Source organism: Notolepis coatsorum, assembly GCF_963971535.1.
Source record: "Notolepis coatsorum genome assembly, chromosome: 9".
Lineage (NCBI taxonomy): Eukaryota > Metazoa > Chordata > Actinopteri > Aulopiformes > Paralepididae > Notolepis > Notolepis coatsorum.
Window position 1 is genome coordinate 7,265,621 of NC_140173.1, and position 17,819 is coordinate 7,283,439.

General features: G+C 42.3%; 1 protein-coding gene across 5 annotated transcripts in view; it reads left to right on the forward strand.

The window, feature by feature from the left end:
- Positions 1 to 17,819, forward strand: part of LOC311234375 (vinculin-like) — a 131,161-nt gene that overhangs the window by 69,529 nt on the left and 43,813 nt on the right. For all 5 annotated transcript variants that reach the window (XM_084321535.1, XM_084321534.1, XM_084321536.1 and 2 more), the window contains exons 5-9: positions 9,015 to 9,137; positions 10,574 to 10,734; positions 13,459 to 13,549; positions 15,532 to 15,679; positions 16,889 to 17,042. In XM_084321535.1, coding sequence (XP_084177661.1) covers positions 9,015 to 9,137; positions 10,574 to 10,734; positions 13,459 to 13,549; positions 15,532 to 15,679; positions 16,889 to 17,042 — 677 coding nt within the window. The remainder of the gene's footprint in view (positions 1 to 9,014; positions 9,138 to 10,573; positions 10,735 to 13,458; positions 13,550 to 15,531; positions 15,680 to 16,888; positions 17,043 to 17,819) is intronic.

The window sequence follows — 17,819 nt, forward strand, 5'->3', positions numbered from 1 at the left end:
TAGTGTTAAACAAGTCAAGAAGAAACATCACAATAAGTCAAGAACAAAACAAAAACACCATAAAGTAATTTTTTTTTAAAATAAATGCAAAATAAAATGCAACACTCCCAGACATACCCCACGCGAAGGTAAGGAAAAACTCACTAAAACCTAGCAATAGGAAAAAATTTACCACAGCCAATGTGGAGGAGAGAAACCTTAGAAGGGCCATTCAAGGGGGGATCTCCCTTCTTAGATGTCGGTGGTAGTAAGTGCAGGGTTAGGGATTGGCTCATTGAAAACGAGCATTGTCAACACTGAGGTGTCTGTGTGTGTATGTGTGTGTGGATATGGTGCGTTTGTCTATGTCTGGGTCTTTTAATATGTCATGATGTGCTCTGTCCTTGTGTCCATGACTGTATTGTGACCTGTATCCCTATCGTATGTCTATGTGCTTTTGTTGTGTTTTTATTCTAATGTTATTTATCTTGATTTTATTCAGTTTTTATTGCTAACCCTTTTTCACACAGGATTTTAGCCTGTACCTTCTGGCAGGGGGACTGCCAATGGAAATTAGCCTTTTGGCAAAAATTGGGGCATTTACATTTGTAAAATGTTTTATTAATGTACACTGTCCCCCTTGATCAAATAAAGTAAACCTAAAACAGGCAAACAGTTGGTAAGCATGCACTCATATGGGTGGTGAGATACAGATAAGTGCATGCGATAGCAACTGAACATTTTGAAAGATTAAAGATAGAGCTGATAGCGGATCTATTTGAGGCAAAGTGGTGGCGCAGAGAGGGTCGCATCCTCCCGGTCATCATCACGGGACGTCCAACACTCCGGTCATCACTCCGAGACAGCCACTCACAGGGAGACAGGGAGACGGGACAGGCGTTAGACAGTTTGCGTGGTTGTGATGGGCGGACATAGCAATAGATACAAGTGGTAAGCATATATGTGAATAGAATAGATATATGTAGTAGGCATATTATGTGAATAGAATAGAAGTACTTAACCCAGCAATCAGTTTCTAATTGTTTCTACTCCTTCTGTGGCAATGATATCTCCCGTCTTTCACATATCCATGAGAGGGGGGTTGATATCTGCCACAATACCTTCTGTAAAAAAATGCAATGAGATTGAAAAACAAGATATTCCTTGTACTGAATCTCTAAAATGGTGACCAGATGGCCACGTGAATAGACCAGACTCCTCAGTGAGGATATTTCAATATGGTTCTTAAAGTCTTTCTTACATGTGGGTTCCAGGTAAGTCAGCTGTGGTGACTTTCATCGGTTTATGTGATGTTTAAGACACATTTTCAGATACAATGTTAGCCTATGGCAGTGGTGAATCAGTAATAGTAGAAATGTATAGAAAAAGAAGGGCACAGTGATTTTTGTATAGCCAGAAGACTTGGAACCCACATTGTTTTGAAAAGTCATAAACATGGGTCTTTGGCCTAAGAGTTTGAAAACGGTTAGACGTTGGATGGTGTGGTCTGCTAGTAATTGTCATGGTGAGACATAGTGGAAGTGGTAGTGGGACCCAAATGCAGACAGGTAGGTGAGGAAGCAGGCAGAACAAGGTGGGTAGTGAAAATAGGATCTTTACTGAAGCACTTAACACATAAACATAGACTGGAACTAAACTACAAAAGAATACCTCTCAGCAAATGCTGGAAGAGGGTAAAACATGAACTAACTACAAACAATACTTTACATGGCATGAACAGCAAGGCAGGCGGGGTGAGCAACGAATCCAAATAGTACAGGAACATAGAACAAGGATACTGGAACAGGATACAGAAGACAGCAACAGTAGACAGCATACCGAAGACAATGAACGTGCACGGAAGACAGGGAAGACTAAACTTATATACACCGGTTAATTGACACAGTGTTTCCCACAGGATTTTCAGAGACTATGGGGGGTGAACCTCCGACCCTCTAGGGGTGTCCGGGGGCATTCCCCCCCCCGTAAATGTTTTTTTTGTACATTTTAAAGTTAAATGCATCAATCTGGTGCACTTTGAGAGCAAAATAAAGAGGCTAGATCTATGATGAACTTTGTGCTCAAAACACAAAATCGACTAGACTAGTGCTTCCCAATCCTCTCCACGAAGCACCCCAGCCGTTCAATGTATTTGTTAAATTCCACCACCAGCACACCTGATTCAACTTAGCCATTTATTAGTTGAATCAGGTGTGCTGGTGGTGGAATTTAACAAAATACATGGAACGGCTGGGGTATCTCGAGGAGAGGTTTGGGAACCACTGGACTAGAGCATACATTTGAGCCATCAAAGAAATGAAGCAAAAGTGGTTACCTGTGTTGAACTGGTTTATTTTTTAGAAAATAAAAACATATAGTGGATTACTATTACGACTACTACCACTGCCAATACTACTGATACATCCCTATTGGCAAACTTTATATTTAAAAAAAAATAGTAAAAAAAATAAATTATAATAATAATAATAATATAAAAAAAAATTATTAATTTTTTTTTGGCTCATTATACAACTGTGGCGGGACTAATTAGACTGTGGCGGGCCATTAATGGGAAACCCTGGGGTTGATTGCAACGAGACACACGTGACCTGGGAAGGGAGGACAGACTGACAGACGCCATGTCCTCACGTATATGGATCTTTTGCCAAACGGATATTCTCAGGCTCCGTTTAAAATAAAATCCCTGTCCACACCACAGTGTTAAAAAAAAAACTCCATCCAGACACAAACACATAAACGCATATGAATTGCTCCAACAAGCACGCGGGCCAGCAGGTGGCGATAAGCGATATCCTATACGAGCGTTCAGGACGACAGAGAGATGATAGGAATTGTCCATTTGTTCACCCAGCCCACTTCACCATTCCTAGCATTTCCATTGGCTATATTGACATACATACAGTAGATAATAAATAGATAGATATAGCAGTGGATTAGATGCAGTCCAGAGTAAACAACCAATCTAGATATGTCACGATTTAATGCTTTACTTCTGTGCACTGGGCGACGGAGAGATACAATGACAATGTATTCAACGGATTCTGAAACTAAATATGGCGAGTCCTTATCACAAACTATATACTAATTACAACAAGACATTCATTAATTGCATTGTACTGTTCACGTGTGGTGCCGTCGTCGCATATATAAGTAAGGATAGTTTGAATGACATTTCAGCACGTGACGCAGGCGCTGTCCACCGAAGTTATTATTACTTCAAAGCGCTACTGCCTATATGGATAAAACAAGGTGTAATAAGGATGTTTTAGGTGGTGGTAGTTTCTCTGTTAGGACATAGTCGGTCTGATATATATTAGAGAAATAGTAAAGTAATATTCGCCAAACAATCTGACGGGCAAGATATTATTACGGCCCGCCACAGTCTGAGCATGTGTAGTGAGCTGATTTTCATTGGTGCCGGTATCCCACTCTTAGAAGTAGAAGAGCCTCGAGGAACCTTTTGGAGTTCCTCACCATTGCCACTGTGGAGGAACCTTTTCAGTTCAAAAAGGTTCCTTGAGGAACCCCTGCAGGAGGAACCTTTTCAGTTAAAAAAGGTTCCTTGAGGAACCCCTGCAGGAGGTACCTTTTCAGTTAAAAAAGGTTCCTTGAGGAACCCCTGCAGGAGAGGTTCCTCGAGGAACCCCTCAGAAAGGTTCTTCAAGGAACCGCTTTGTGGGGTTTGGGGTTCAATTTTGAACTAATTAAAAGTATTATTATAATTAATATAATTATATATATATATAATTGCACAAATGTTTAACATGCAGCGCCGAGAGGTGGGCTCGAACCCATCGTCTCCTGTGTTGGTGGCAAGCATCTTACCCACTGCACCACTTAGTCACCTTACATTGTGGAGGTGTTTTTGGCCAACATCTGTGCTCACTCTTAGAAGTAGAAGAGCCTCGAGGAACCTTTTGGAGTTCCTCACCATTGCCACTGGGAACTCCTGCAGGAGAGGTTCCTCGAGGAACCCCTTAGAAAGTTTCTTCAAGGAACCGCTTTGTGGGGTTTGGGGTTCAATTTTGAACTCATTAAAAGTATTATTATTATTATTATCAATAAAATTATTGACATTGCACAAATGTTTAAAAAGCAATGACAAGAGGTGGGCTCCAACTGAGCGTCTCCTGCGTTGGTGGGGAGCGACTTAACCACTGCACCACATAGCCTACCTGCATGCTGAGGTGTTTTTGGCCAACAGATGCTAGTAGTCCATATGTTTTCAGAGCTCACGAGACAGACACCCCAAATCCAACGTTGTCCTTTGGCACAGAGCTCGAGAAGGGCTGGTAGTGCAGTGCATATATCGAATTTATTTCCATATAATACAGACCTCTTGGTTATATTATAACCAAGAGGACTGTATTATATGGAAATAAATTCGATTTAGGTTCGAGGAACCTTGCTTAAGTTATGTTTGGAAGAAATGTGAAAAGCTGCTAGGCTAATCTAATTATAAGTGATACAACGTTTTAATATTTTGTTTATTTTTTTATTAAAAGGCTAAATAAATTATTTAAGAATCACCTAAATGTTTTTTTTGTGCTGAGACACTTGAATATCAGTAAAGTACTATATCTTTCCAGAATGATTTCGAGAAACAACAATTATAAAATATTCTGTTTCATTTTCACAGAAGGAAAGGCTTGTAGTAGCCTCATTAATTAATTTCGAAAAATATTCTACAGGAACCCTTTTAAAAAAGGTTCCTACAGGAACCCCTTCTGAGTGAAAGGTTCCTCCAGTAACCTCTCCTCTAAATTGAGCTGTTAAAGGTTCCTCCTGGAACCGCCCAAGCAAGCAAGGTTCCTTGAGTATCCATAGAGTTCCTTGAGGCTCTCCTAATTCTAAGAGTGAGGAACCCTTTTAAAAAAGGTTCCTCCAGGAACCCCTTCTGAGTGAACGGTTCCTCCAGTAACCTCTGAGCTGTTAAAGGTTCCTCCTGGAACCACCCAACCAAGCAAGGTTCCTTGAGTATCCCCAGAGTTCTTCGAGGCTCTCCTAATTCTAAGAGTGTAGTGACAGAAAAACCTCTCAAAAAAAGAAGTTATGGCGAAACAGACAGCAAAACGTGATTCCTTTCTATGGACAGATGACGAGGTGGAGTTGCTGCTGAGTGTAACTCTAGTCTACAGTACAAGACGACCAAGACACTCTACCAAATGTCGAGCTGTTAATGCGTATGAATGTCTGTGTCCACGGGCAAGCTATATTCACGTAACTCACATATTCAAATTATTCCTGTAATTCCTGTACAGTAACTATTCAACTAATAATGTTAAGTTATTATTAGGTCATTCTGGGACCACTCATGCGTGATGCCAACATCCTCAACTATCCGCAACATCAGAGCGCATCAGGTGCAGACCTCTTCTGTCGCGAGTCTATTAACTGAATTAAGAATGCAATTTGGCTTAGGGCCCGCGTCCACTTGGCGCATATTTCTGACCGCACGCATCTGTTTTCAATGTATTCCAATGGGGAGGGAGCGCATGCGGCCGACCTCTAGGAAGTGCGCTGCCGTCGGCTTCTTTTCTCAGCTTTTTTGTGCGGTCGAAAGTTGAAACTTTCTCAACTTTCAGAGCGATGCGCTGGGCTCATTTTCAGACAACCAATCACAGCCATTCATCTACCACTCTGTTTGTAACCTGACACCGGAGCTGCCTGCCTGTCTGGCTGTCTCCCACAGACCATTGAGATTCGCGACAAAACTAATAATAATAACTACACGAATACACTACTAAAAAGCTAATAAAAAGCAAAGGGCGAACTGTGGTGTCAGGCAATAACTATATATATAATTAATATACAATAAAGTTATTCAAATATGCTATAATATGTGCAAAACCGCGGCATGGCTGTAGATTTCTTTCTGTCATCTACAAGATGCGCGTCAAGCCAGCTCTGCCGGCGCACTCCCAGCATGTTTCACGGAGAAATATGCGCTAGGTGGACGCTGGGGCTAACTGAAGCAGGGCGCAAAACTAGACATGTTTAGCAAAACATTAAATATCTTTGCTACAGTTTGTGATAATGCCTTGCCTTATTTTGTTTCGGAATCGCGATATTGTGATCTCAAGGTCTCAACATGACATTGTATGATATCTCTTGAGAAATAAGCACGCCACTCGCACTTAAATAAATCAAAAGCGTGTGTTTAACAACCTCAAAAACGTTCGAAACATGGTTTATATTAACTTAATAAATAAACAAACAACAAATCTACTTATGTAAACGAAAATGTCCAGTATAACTAAATAACAGATGCATCCCTATTACACGCAAGCAGCGTCTGATGGCCGAATCTGTCGGCACTGGAGAATACAGTAGTCAGTAGCTGTTACATCTAGACATTCATGAATGATATACAAATATACAGTACTGCTTAAGAGGCAGAGATCAATAAGAGAAAATATATACATTCGAGGGGGAAGAAACTACATGCTATTTCTGTCTGTCATTTCAGCACCAGGCGCTGTCCATCTTATTGCCTCTGTGCGCTTCAAGGCTACGGCGCCTATTGTATTGCAATGGATGGAACAACAGTCTGAGCATGCGTAGTGAGCTGTGGCGTCATCGTTTATCTAGACTATGCGTTTACAGTGGCTGCACGGATCCACTGAACGGATATTTTGGAAAATCTTCACTTTAAAATGCGTTTAAGAAAGTCTCTGTTTATATCTCTGAAAACATCCTTTACGTGTGGATGAGAGGCCCAATCGTGGAATAAAATGTGCGTTTGGCAAAAGATCCATATACGTGGGGACATGGCCTAAAAGTGACACTAATACAAGACAGACTAAACCCACAGGGAACATAATACACAAGACAATAACAAACCTAAACCAGACAGGACAACAAGACCAGACATGGAAGTACTAAAGACAACAGACAGACAGGCAGGCTTGACAAGATGGATCTGATGATAAATACATGTATGATGAGTCCAAGGGGTAATGAGGGGAATCAGGATCGATCCATTTTCACAATCGCATGAAAAAAAGACGTATAATTTGACTCCTTTAACACTAACGAACTGGGTGAAGGAACCTTTCATGTGGAGTTTGAATATTGTTTTTGGAGGAGAGCCTTGAGTATTCAAATAACTTTAGGTTAATACCTGTTTATGGATACCAGCTGTTTTGCTTGCATCCCAGCACCACCCCGCTCCTCACTGTGGTTTTTTGATGTATTAATGGTACAGGGGGTGTGCAGCATAACCTCGGTCTCAACAACCTGGGAAGACATTTCCCTGCTACATGCAAGCCAAACAGAGCTGGCATTCTAATTCATTCAACCTAGCATTCGATGTCACTATCATCTTCTCTGCAGTTAAGTCGTAACACAAAGCTCAATCATGTGAAAAGCACAAGAGCATATTGTGACCATTACAGCATTTGCTCCTCCGGCTGATAGCACTCTCTCTCATTAAAGGAACATTGTGTTGTCCGTGTGCTGTAGAATAATGGCCTTGAGGGAATCTAATACCAAGGTTGTTTCACGCTGGACTGATAGAGTCATTCATAGCTGTCAGATCACTCTCATCATAACCTGATGACAGGTTCAGCTGTGTGGTAACTAATACATTAACCTTGCCCGCAGGCATCTGTGTGCAACGTTTACATGAATGGTAATCATCATGTAAAAGAAATGTCTGTGTGACATTGTGTACTATTATGGCCATGGTCACCGTCTTTACCAGCTCTGTTGTTCATCGTGTTCACTGGGTTCATGTTGTTTCCCTTGGGAAGTTAAAACCCTCTTTATGAATGAATGAATGAATGAATGAATGAATGAATGAATGAATGAATGAATGAATGAATCAACAGTTTATTTTCTGTCTTTGTTTACAGACAAATCTAAAACACACTTGTGTGGACTTAAAATATATATATATAAAATAAATCACAAATACAAATACATAATGTAAGCTCACACACAAAATCCAAACTCAATTAATGCTTATTTTTGCCTATCCTTTACAATTCTTAAAAACTAAATATATTTTAATAAAAAAAGAAAACTTAAAATATGTTAAAAAAAAAGTTTGGAAAATATTAAAACGTTGTCCCTTGTGGTGTTTCCTGTCAAATCTGACCAAATTGAAAATTAATGGGTAAGACTACTGTATAATGAAGCATATAGTACTACAGGGTATTACATAGTAGTACAGAGTACTGCATCACAGAGTATTACATGGTACTACATGGTACTGTCTTACATGGTACTAAAGAGTATTAAATAGTACTGCATGGTACTACAGTACAGGGTACTACATGGTACCATAGGGTATTACATGGCACTACATGGTACTACAGAGTATTACATGGTACTTCATGGTACTATAGGGTATTACATGGTACTACATGGTATTACATGGTACTATGTGGTACTACAGGGTATTACAGAGTACTACATGTTACTACATGTTACAGGGCATTATATGGTACTACAGGATACTACATGGTATTACAGAGTATTACAGGGTACTAAGAGGGTTAATAAAGAGTTTTATATGGTGGGTAAAAAATTTACAAACACAATAAGTAGCTCTGGAGTGAACACAATATAAGGGTTAAATAATGTAATGAACAAATATAATGGGGGAAGAGGTACAGAATCTAGGTACGCTAGACGTTTTCAAGTAAAAATTAAAGAGGCCAATTGACGCATATATTTATGTAGCTCTTAGTATATTGGTGGTTACAGTGGGAGATGTCTTTGAACCCTGATCTTTTAGGGTAGTGTCCAGATCCCACCACCAGGAGGAACCTTGACTGTGATCTGAAAGTGGGTTGTCACTTGTCGGTCAATCTGCAGAGCTGTAACTCATTATGAACCTATCCCTCACTTTAACCCGAAACCTAAACTCACCACAGCTAAGGTGCCTCCGGGGACGATGGGATCTAGCCTCTACCCATGGTCTAGGTCAATCTCACTTCCTGTGTTCTGCTTTTTCTTTTTAAAAGGCTGATGAATTCTCCCCCTTTTTCTGGCGCGTCTGTCCTCAGGCATGACCAAGATGTCGAAGATGATCGAGGAGAGACAGCAGGAGCTGACCCACCAGGAGCACAGACAGATGTTGGTCAACTCCATGAACACTATCAAAGAACTGCTACCTGTACTCTTATCAGGTGCGTGCGTATTCCGATTATTTTTTATCGATGAGGTGATTTTGAGTTGATTCGTCTAAATCAGTGGTTCTCAAACTACGGGTCGCGACCCAAATTGGGGTCACGGGTAGGTTACAGTGCCAGTGGGGTTGCACATAAAAAAAAAGGGAAAAAATATATATATATTTTTTCATGTTCTGGCAACATATTTTGGCTAAATATGCCTCGTTATATAAATGTGTATTGATAACATAGTGCTGTAATTAAAATGTCTAATAAATAGGCATGATCAAGTTCAACAACATGTGCTTTTATTTTGATATTCCTTAATTCCACGTTGAAATTACGCGATACATTAAGTGTGTGGTCCCCAAAAAAAATCCTAAATAAAATGGGGTCATGGTATGAAAAAGTTTGAGAACCCCTGGTCTAAATGAATCAAACCTTTCCAGGTTTCTGGGGGCTTTGAGATCGTTTTCCCCTCAAATTGCACTCCCTGGCACTCCTGGCTCCCAAACAGCGCCATGTTGCTCGAGAATGGGTTTTTAATACATGCTGTTCATCAGCGTCTTCAGTCTAAAGGTTACTTTGATCATTTAGTGAAGCCTTGGCTTTCGGTTTGTCTCACCGGCGTAGCAGCCAGCCATCACTCCATGCCAGTGCTTATTACCTGACTGAGTGAGTGCACGGGCGCGCGAAGAAGGCAAGGCACGAGAAGGGGGCAGCCTCATTTCAGGCAACTAAAACTATTCTGAGCTTGCTGATTAAAGCTGGAAAGTTTTGATTATGATTTACCAGTACATACCGCTTGGCGAATCGGTACATACCGAACCTGAAATTGATTAGTTCAAAATGATTTGCTCGTTCATTGTTGCTCTCCACCCGTGAGTGCGAGCTCATGTGTGAGCGAGATACAACGGCACAGTGTCAGAGTAGAGCAGGTCAACGAGAGCCTCTGGCAGTTGTCATAGCAACGCTGATAATTACAGTCATTAGCTGCCGGCTCTGCCAGGCTGACTACACACGCACACACACACACACACACACACACACACACACACCCCACCGGCTGCCATCTCTTGTTTGCTGCACAAGGCAAAAATTGCATAGTATATTGCATTCATACATGCATGTCTGCTGTTTTTGTATGGTAAAAAATATGTATTGTAGACTACATTTGCAGGACCTACACATAACTCTTTATGTAGCTCCCTGGCTTCGAACAGTGTTCCAGGGACAGTTTGTTTATACATTTTTTAAATGTGTTAAAAAAATAATAATGATAAAATAAAATGAAAAATTCGGAGGTTCAAAGTTCACAAGTTCACTACAGTGTGTGATATACCGTTTCTAATGATGAATAATCTCTAGCAGCCCTAGTCTGTTGCCGTCTGTTCATCTGCCTGCCTGCCTGTCAATCCATCCATCTATCTGTCCGTCCGTCTGTCTCTCCTCAGCCATAAAGATCTTTGTGGCGACCAAGAGCAGTGGAGGTGCCGGAGTGGAGGAGGCGGAGAGAAACAAGAGGTTTACCTTCGACAAGATGAGCGCTGAGATCACAGAGATCATTAGGATCCTACATCTCACCACCTGGGACGAGGACGCCTGGGCCAACAAGGTGCGGCTTCCACGCCACACACCACGCCACGCCACACACTAACACACACGCCCCCAAAGAGCCACGTTGAAACGCTTAACTTGAATTGGATAGAATCGATTTTTCAAATCCCACGATAGATCTTCCTGATCTATGACGTTTATAATCTATAATCTTCTCCTTATCTCAACTGAACTTGCACTTAGGAAGCCTTTAAGTCTGTATCACAATCTGACACCGACCACCACACACACACACACACACACACACACACACACACACACACACACACACACACACACACACACACACACACACACACACACACACACACACACACACACACACACACACACACACACACGCACACACACACACACACACACACACACACACACACACACACACACGATCACAAACATACAGTGCACCGTCCCCCAAAACTAGCTGAATTCTCTCACACCCTTCTGTGCTGCATGTGAGCAGCAAAAAAAATGAAATCTCTTTACTTCCTGTCTCCACTTTTCATTTAGCCTGTTATTATAACTCTTGGTTTTTATCTTTTTTTCTGTTCTTTTCTTCCTCCTCCATTCTTTTTCTCCTTGTAGAAGGTAAGCCCACCTCTCTCACCCCCCCCCCCCCCTGCAGTGCTACTGCATGCGGATGTGTGTGAGAAAGGGTCCATGTTTGTACGTCTCTTATCCGTCATGCTGGTACAGTAACTGTTAGTACTTACTGTTAACAGTAAGCGTGTGGTCATGAGTGTTTCAGTTGACTGGCTATGTTGTAGCCCATGTGATGCTCAACTGTAATATATATATATATATATGCAGTACGGTATGTACCTCGAGTCATCACTATATTGCTATATTACATGTGCGTCTGTCACTCTGTCTGTCTATATATATTTGAAGCAAGTGACTTGAAACAGATGTCTATAAATCTTTCAACTTGCCCATTTGAGATAAAGGTGCTGTATGTGGTAATGTCTTGTTTAAACAAGTGTTAAATAGCTCTACATTCCAACAGCCATCACTGATATAGAGTATTTGGTCTGTAACATGGGTCTCCCAGTCCCTCCACTCTGCAGTAAACATTTACTGTACATGTCCTGGTATCCCTTCCCACTTTATCCAATCAGTAGAGAGAACCCTAGATATTTGTACTTACTTCAAGAAATCTTGCTAAGCCAAATTAGCTTACTGCACTGGTAGATTACTTTACTTGTTTCAAGGACATGCACATTTGCTTAAAACTAGTTTGTGGAGTTCTCTCTCCTGATTGGATAAAGTGGGAACAGGATACCAGAAAATATATTTTGTGTTTACTGCAGAGCAGGAGGGACTGTGTTACTGACCAGACACTCTATATCAGTGATGGCAGTCGGAGTGTAGAGCTATTATTATTATAGAGCTAACATGTAGACTTATTTTAACAAACAAACAAAAACACCCACATACAGCTCCTTTAATCCGTCGGGTTAACAGCCATTAACCGCTTGGGCCTGTCAGTCAACCTTGTCCTCCTCTCTCTCTCCTCCTCTTCTATTGCACCAGTCTTTTTCACATGTCTGGGACTTGGTTACTTTGTGATTAACCCGTAAACAGGAGGGTGGGATGTAGAAGGTTGACTGTATCGCCAGGAGAACATTGGGCAGATGTGCTCAGTCCTGCAGGGATATTTAAGCCGAGCCTTTACCGTAGCTTCACATTCATCCATCTCGCAAAAAGTGGCGCCATTTCCTAAAGAGCGTGATTCACTGGTGTGGTTCAGGTCTCTGTCTCAAACGTCTAACCTGTAACCCCTGCATGTTTTTCTCCACGCAACAAGAACAGGAATGTCTGTTTGTGTTTGCGTGTATGCGTGTACAGTATATAAGTACTGTATATCAGAATGTGTGTGTGTGTGTGTGTGTGTGTGTGTGTGTGTGTGTGTGTGTGTGTGTGTGTGTGTGTGTGTGTGTGTGTGTGTGTGTGTGTGTGTGTGTGTGTGTGTGTGTGTGTGTGTGTGTGTGTGTGTGTTTTGCTCAAGTGTGGCTGAGATCAAGGCTTGTTGTGTGGCTGTGTGGGAGAAAGTCTTTCCCAGCATGGGTCTCCACTCTCAGGTCATGAATTATAGAGACAAGCCGGTGGGTGTCCAGACACATCCATAATAGATCAGCTGGTATTGAACGGGTCCATTTAGGAAGTTCATTATCCTCTGAACCAGAAAAGGCTTTTGTCTCCAGGAGGCCTATCTCAGCTGGTGTATTGTTTACCGCAGGGGAGTTCAAGTTCCGACGTGATTAGTCAGGATTTACTTCAGTTCAATTCAGTTATTTATCATCCCACAAGGGGGAAGTTCAGCTCGCAGCAAGGCACAATAAAACAGTCAAAAACACAATATAGTAATACAAATACAAATACAATATGTATAATGCATGTGATAAAAAGAGATAAATGGCAGGTAGATGCCGTACGTTGTGTTAAGAGGTAGATGTTAAAAAGTGGGGTCAAGGAGGTCAAGGATCTCTCCAACATCCTTATTGTCTCTTATCCTCAGGCAAGTGCAAACAGAAACACTGGTTAGTGTTAGTTTCGATCAAGCTGAATGCTTTCAGTGCTGTTGGTGTTTTTTCTGCTCCGTTCATTTCAGGTAAATTACTAATCAGTTTGGTTCAGCAGAAAACGTCTGTAAATTGTTATGTCTACACAGCTGAGTTCAAACAACGACATGTAAGACACTCTCCTCTTCTACTGGCTTCAGGATATGGAGGCTATGAAGAGGTCTCTGGCGTTGATTGTGTCCAAGATGGCACAGGCCAAGGCCTGGCTCAAAGACCCCCATGGACAGCCAGGTACCTGCTGCCTATTAAATATACATGTTCCTTGTTTCACCTACAGTCACTCAGCATAGGGTGGTCCCCCACTGCTTAGAGAAACAGTCGAGGCAGTAGAAACATCATGTTCCCTGTGCTCATTGCTCACCCAAAGTAATCATGTTGGGTAATTACAATACAATTATTCCACATGTAATGATATCCAAATGTAATACATTATCAAACCATTCCACAGTAATGCTAATTGTAACTGAGGGGTACAATTCCCTGACTGTATTACTAGATATGATACTTACTACCACTACCTTTGTACTTCATATTCGGCCACCCAGTACTCGGCATAAATATATTATGATGAACACTGTCACGTAGATGAAACGGATCCAACACAAATGTACGAATTAGAAATAGGTCTTTATTTCTACACAGCGATGGTGTGTAGAGCAAGCACTTAATCAAATCAATCACATTTATGAATGGGAATTAGTATGCACTTTTATGGCAAGAGTATTCGTCGGTATATCAATAGAGAATGTCCAATCTCTGAAGGCGCAGGTGGTACATATACGACCTGGAATAGTTTAAGGAATAACAGCAATGATACTTTAATGATTATAGACTGGATACACTAGGGGGGGTTAATCCGGTCGCTTGTAAGCCGACAGGAGTAGGAAGGGGGGGGGGGGTAGAGTCCAGCTGCCTCATCCGGCCAAGGGTATCCCAGGTGAACCCACTGTAGTGCCGTTCAATGCGCCGGCGATCCTTGGACCGCAGATGAAAGCAGATGGACTCTTTGTGGGCCGGCGTCCTCCGGTCCACGGAGGAGAGACGTGAAGCGACCTCGTCTTGCAGAGCGTCTCCTCACCTTGCGTCCTCTCCAGGGGGGGGGTTCCAACACACGGCAGTGTCGGGGGTCTTTATCCATGGAATAATCAACGTATACAAAGCATAATCCGTGCCTGGGAAGGCGGGCTGTCGTCGGTAGAATAATCCGGTATACAGGTCCACTCGCTCGTCGGCTCTGGGGCTCCTCGGGTGCAATCTCACATGGGGTCGATCATCCTGGATAAGCAGCCAGTTTTCTGCCCGAAACGATGGGGTGCTGACTACGGTAGTATTCTCACCGTACGAAGCACTATATATTAACAGACTATTATTAGCTTAATAGACTACGTCCAACTCGACGATATAGTGCCAAATATGACTATTCAAATATTAATATACACGATGTCTCAATACCGATGGTAGGCCGAACTTGGCCTTACTCCCACACGTGGCGTCGCGGGGAGGCTTTACGTCTGTCACTCTATTGGAGGGTAAGAAACTGGACTGAAAAAGGAAGTCCTACTTTAGTAGCGCAGTATATATACGCACTATGAACAAATAGTACCGTTAGTGGTGCGGTAGCCAGATTCCTACGCGGAACTAGGACTTGTTCGTACATGTTGAGCGGTACGTTTGAACTGGGTCTGGGGGGTATGGCAGCCTGGCACCAAGGTCTCGACCAATAGTAGAATGGAGACTATTATGGGATGTTCAGTAGGCTAGAATGGATATTCAATGCATATTGTACAAGGAATATACAAGGGATATCAGGGAATATTAGAGAATATACAAATACAATTAAATATATATATATAATAAATATATATATTCGGTTTAATCTGGCCCTTCACAACACTAATACTGGAAATATATTTTGGATGCAAAAGCCTGGTTCCAGCAATGAAAAATTACCTGGGCCGCCTCACTCTCCTAGAGGACATGCTGCCCTCACATCTACAATATCATTCCACCTTTACCTCATTGTGTGTGTGTGTGTGTGTGTGTGTGTGTGTGTGTGTGTGTGTGTGTGTGTGTGTGTGTGTGTGTGTGTGTGTGTGTGTGTGTGTGTGTGTGTGTGTGTGTGTGTGTGTGTGTGTGTGTGTGTGTGTGTGTGTGTGTGTGTCTGTGTCTGTGTCTGTGTGTGTGTGTGTGTGTGTGCGTGTGCATGTGCACAGGAGACTCTGGTGAGGTGGCGTTGCGTGTGATCCTGGATGAGGCCGGTAAGGTTGGAGAGCTGTGCGCTGGGAGAGAGAGGAGAGACGTACTGGGAACCAGCAAAGCTCTGGGCCAGATGACCGACCAGGTGGCTGAGCTACGTGCCAGGTATACAGTAGTGTGACACCTTGTAGTTATTGTTGTCTTCAGGGCCTCTTTTGACAAAACAGTACTATAATAATAATTATAAACTTTTCATACAAGAATTGCAGCCCAGAGTGATTTACAGCAGTGATGTAGACACAAAGTTCAATTCAATTCAATTCATAGACCTAGGCATAAAATGACACAAAATTGGTATGATTCAGTGAATTGACATTCAAATCTATAAAAGTAGGTTTCTGACTAAATAAAAGCAATGTATATAAAACGGGCTGACTCCTATTAGTCGATTAGTCGACTAATCGGTCGAAAGGAGCCGTAGTTGACTGGCCAACCTCTTAGTCGAATATAATTTAAAAAATTAATAAAAAGATTTCTAATATATATATATTTTTTTATCATTTTTTCCAAAAGAAAAGAGGCCTAGAAGCGTGCTAACGCTAATGGCACGCATACCAGAGGCTAACTGCCTACGAAAACAGGCACAGAGGCACTGAAAGACGATTTCACCCATCTAATGAAGACACTAGACTAGACAAATATCAAGATGTATCCATCAGTGGACCAATTGCATGCTTTTGCAGAGGACAAGAAGCCTTCAGTCGACTCCTTCAGACATTAAGCACCCCCCACAGTCCAAATGGAATGATACAAAAAAAAATAAAGAAAAAGAAAATATTATATACTGTACAATACACATATACATATATATTTTTTTGCCCAATAGTCGACTAACGGCACATTTTGGCCAATCATAGTCGACCATCCAAATCCTTAGTCGGGGACAGCCCTAACTCATCTGCAGTACAACAATCACGGTCTTGATTATGTATTACCTATGTTTTTCTTTGATAAAGAAAACATTTGACTCATAAAATATTAACTTTGCTACGCCTTGAACTGACTTCTATCGCCATTTCAAATCCAACAACAGCCTTTTCAGTGCAGTGAGTCAACATTGAGTGGTTAGGAGCACCTCAGCCAAACAGTTACTTTCAAACAGTTACTTTTCAAACGGTGTTTTTGGAATCCACTTCTCCTCTCGGGGCACTTTATTTATTCAGTCCTAAAAATACATCATCGACCAAATGAATATCGCAGAGGCTCAAATTGTATCTTCCTTCCTAGTTCTAGTACAGTAGGGCAGTGCAGACAAGGTCTGTTTATTTTAATGTGTTGTTGTACCTGTACATATGTGTGTGTTGTTCTCTGCAGAGGTCAGGGCTCGTCTCCAGGGTGTGTGCAGCGGGCAGGCCAGTGTTCCCAAGGTTTAGACCTGCTGTTTGGCAAAGTAGACAGTGCTGCTCGAAGGCTGGAGGCTTTAATCAATGCCAAGCAGGCCATCACCAGGAGAATGGATGCTGCGCAGGTCAGACAACACGACACGACGCGACACGACGCTATATGTTATTTATTGAACTGCTGTGGTCAGGCAAGTGCTACCAGAGTCTCATGGCCAGTACAGAGAGACTCAAAAGGAGCTTCTATCCCCAGGCCATCAGGATGCTCAATGACTATGAAACACTAACCCATCCATCTACATTCATTGCACACACATCCACATGCGCACACTCATTTTAAACAAACACCTTTAACATTCACTTTAGGGCGGTCAGGTGGCGTAGCGGAGATTGTGCCCGTCACCAATGCAAGAGGCTGCGGTCTCGACTCCCGGAGAGTCAGCATTGCCTTGGCTCGGGCTTATCGCTATACTAACTCGTTTGGCTGAGTTAGGGGGAGGGGAGCCGTGGGTGGGTCCTGGGCGTTGTGGACAGCGACCCCTACAGTTCGGTCGGGGCGCCTGCTCAGCGAGGGTAGGATCTGGTGAGAGGTAGTGCGGCCTCCCACACGTTACACTCTCCCAGTGAGAATCTGCGCGGCCAGGCTGGCTGCCGGCTGGCTGCACATGCGTCGGAGGAAAGCATGTGACAGTCTCCGGCCTCTCGGACCAACAGTAGGGGAAAGTGCGCAACAACCAGGAAGGGGGTTGGGAATTGGCATAACCACTAACAGTGGGATCGGAGAAAAATCGGAGAAAAAAATTAAATAAAAACATTCACTTTAGACACTTTAAACACTTTTTAACACCACACCACATTTGATCTATTTATTACTAAAGATTTGCACTACATCTCTACCTAATTTT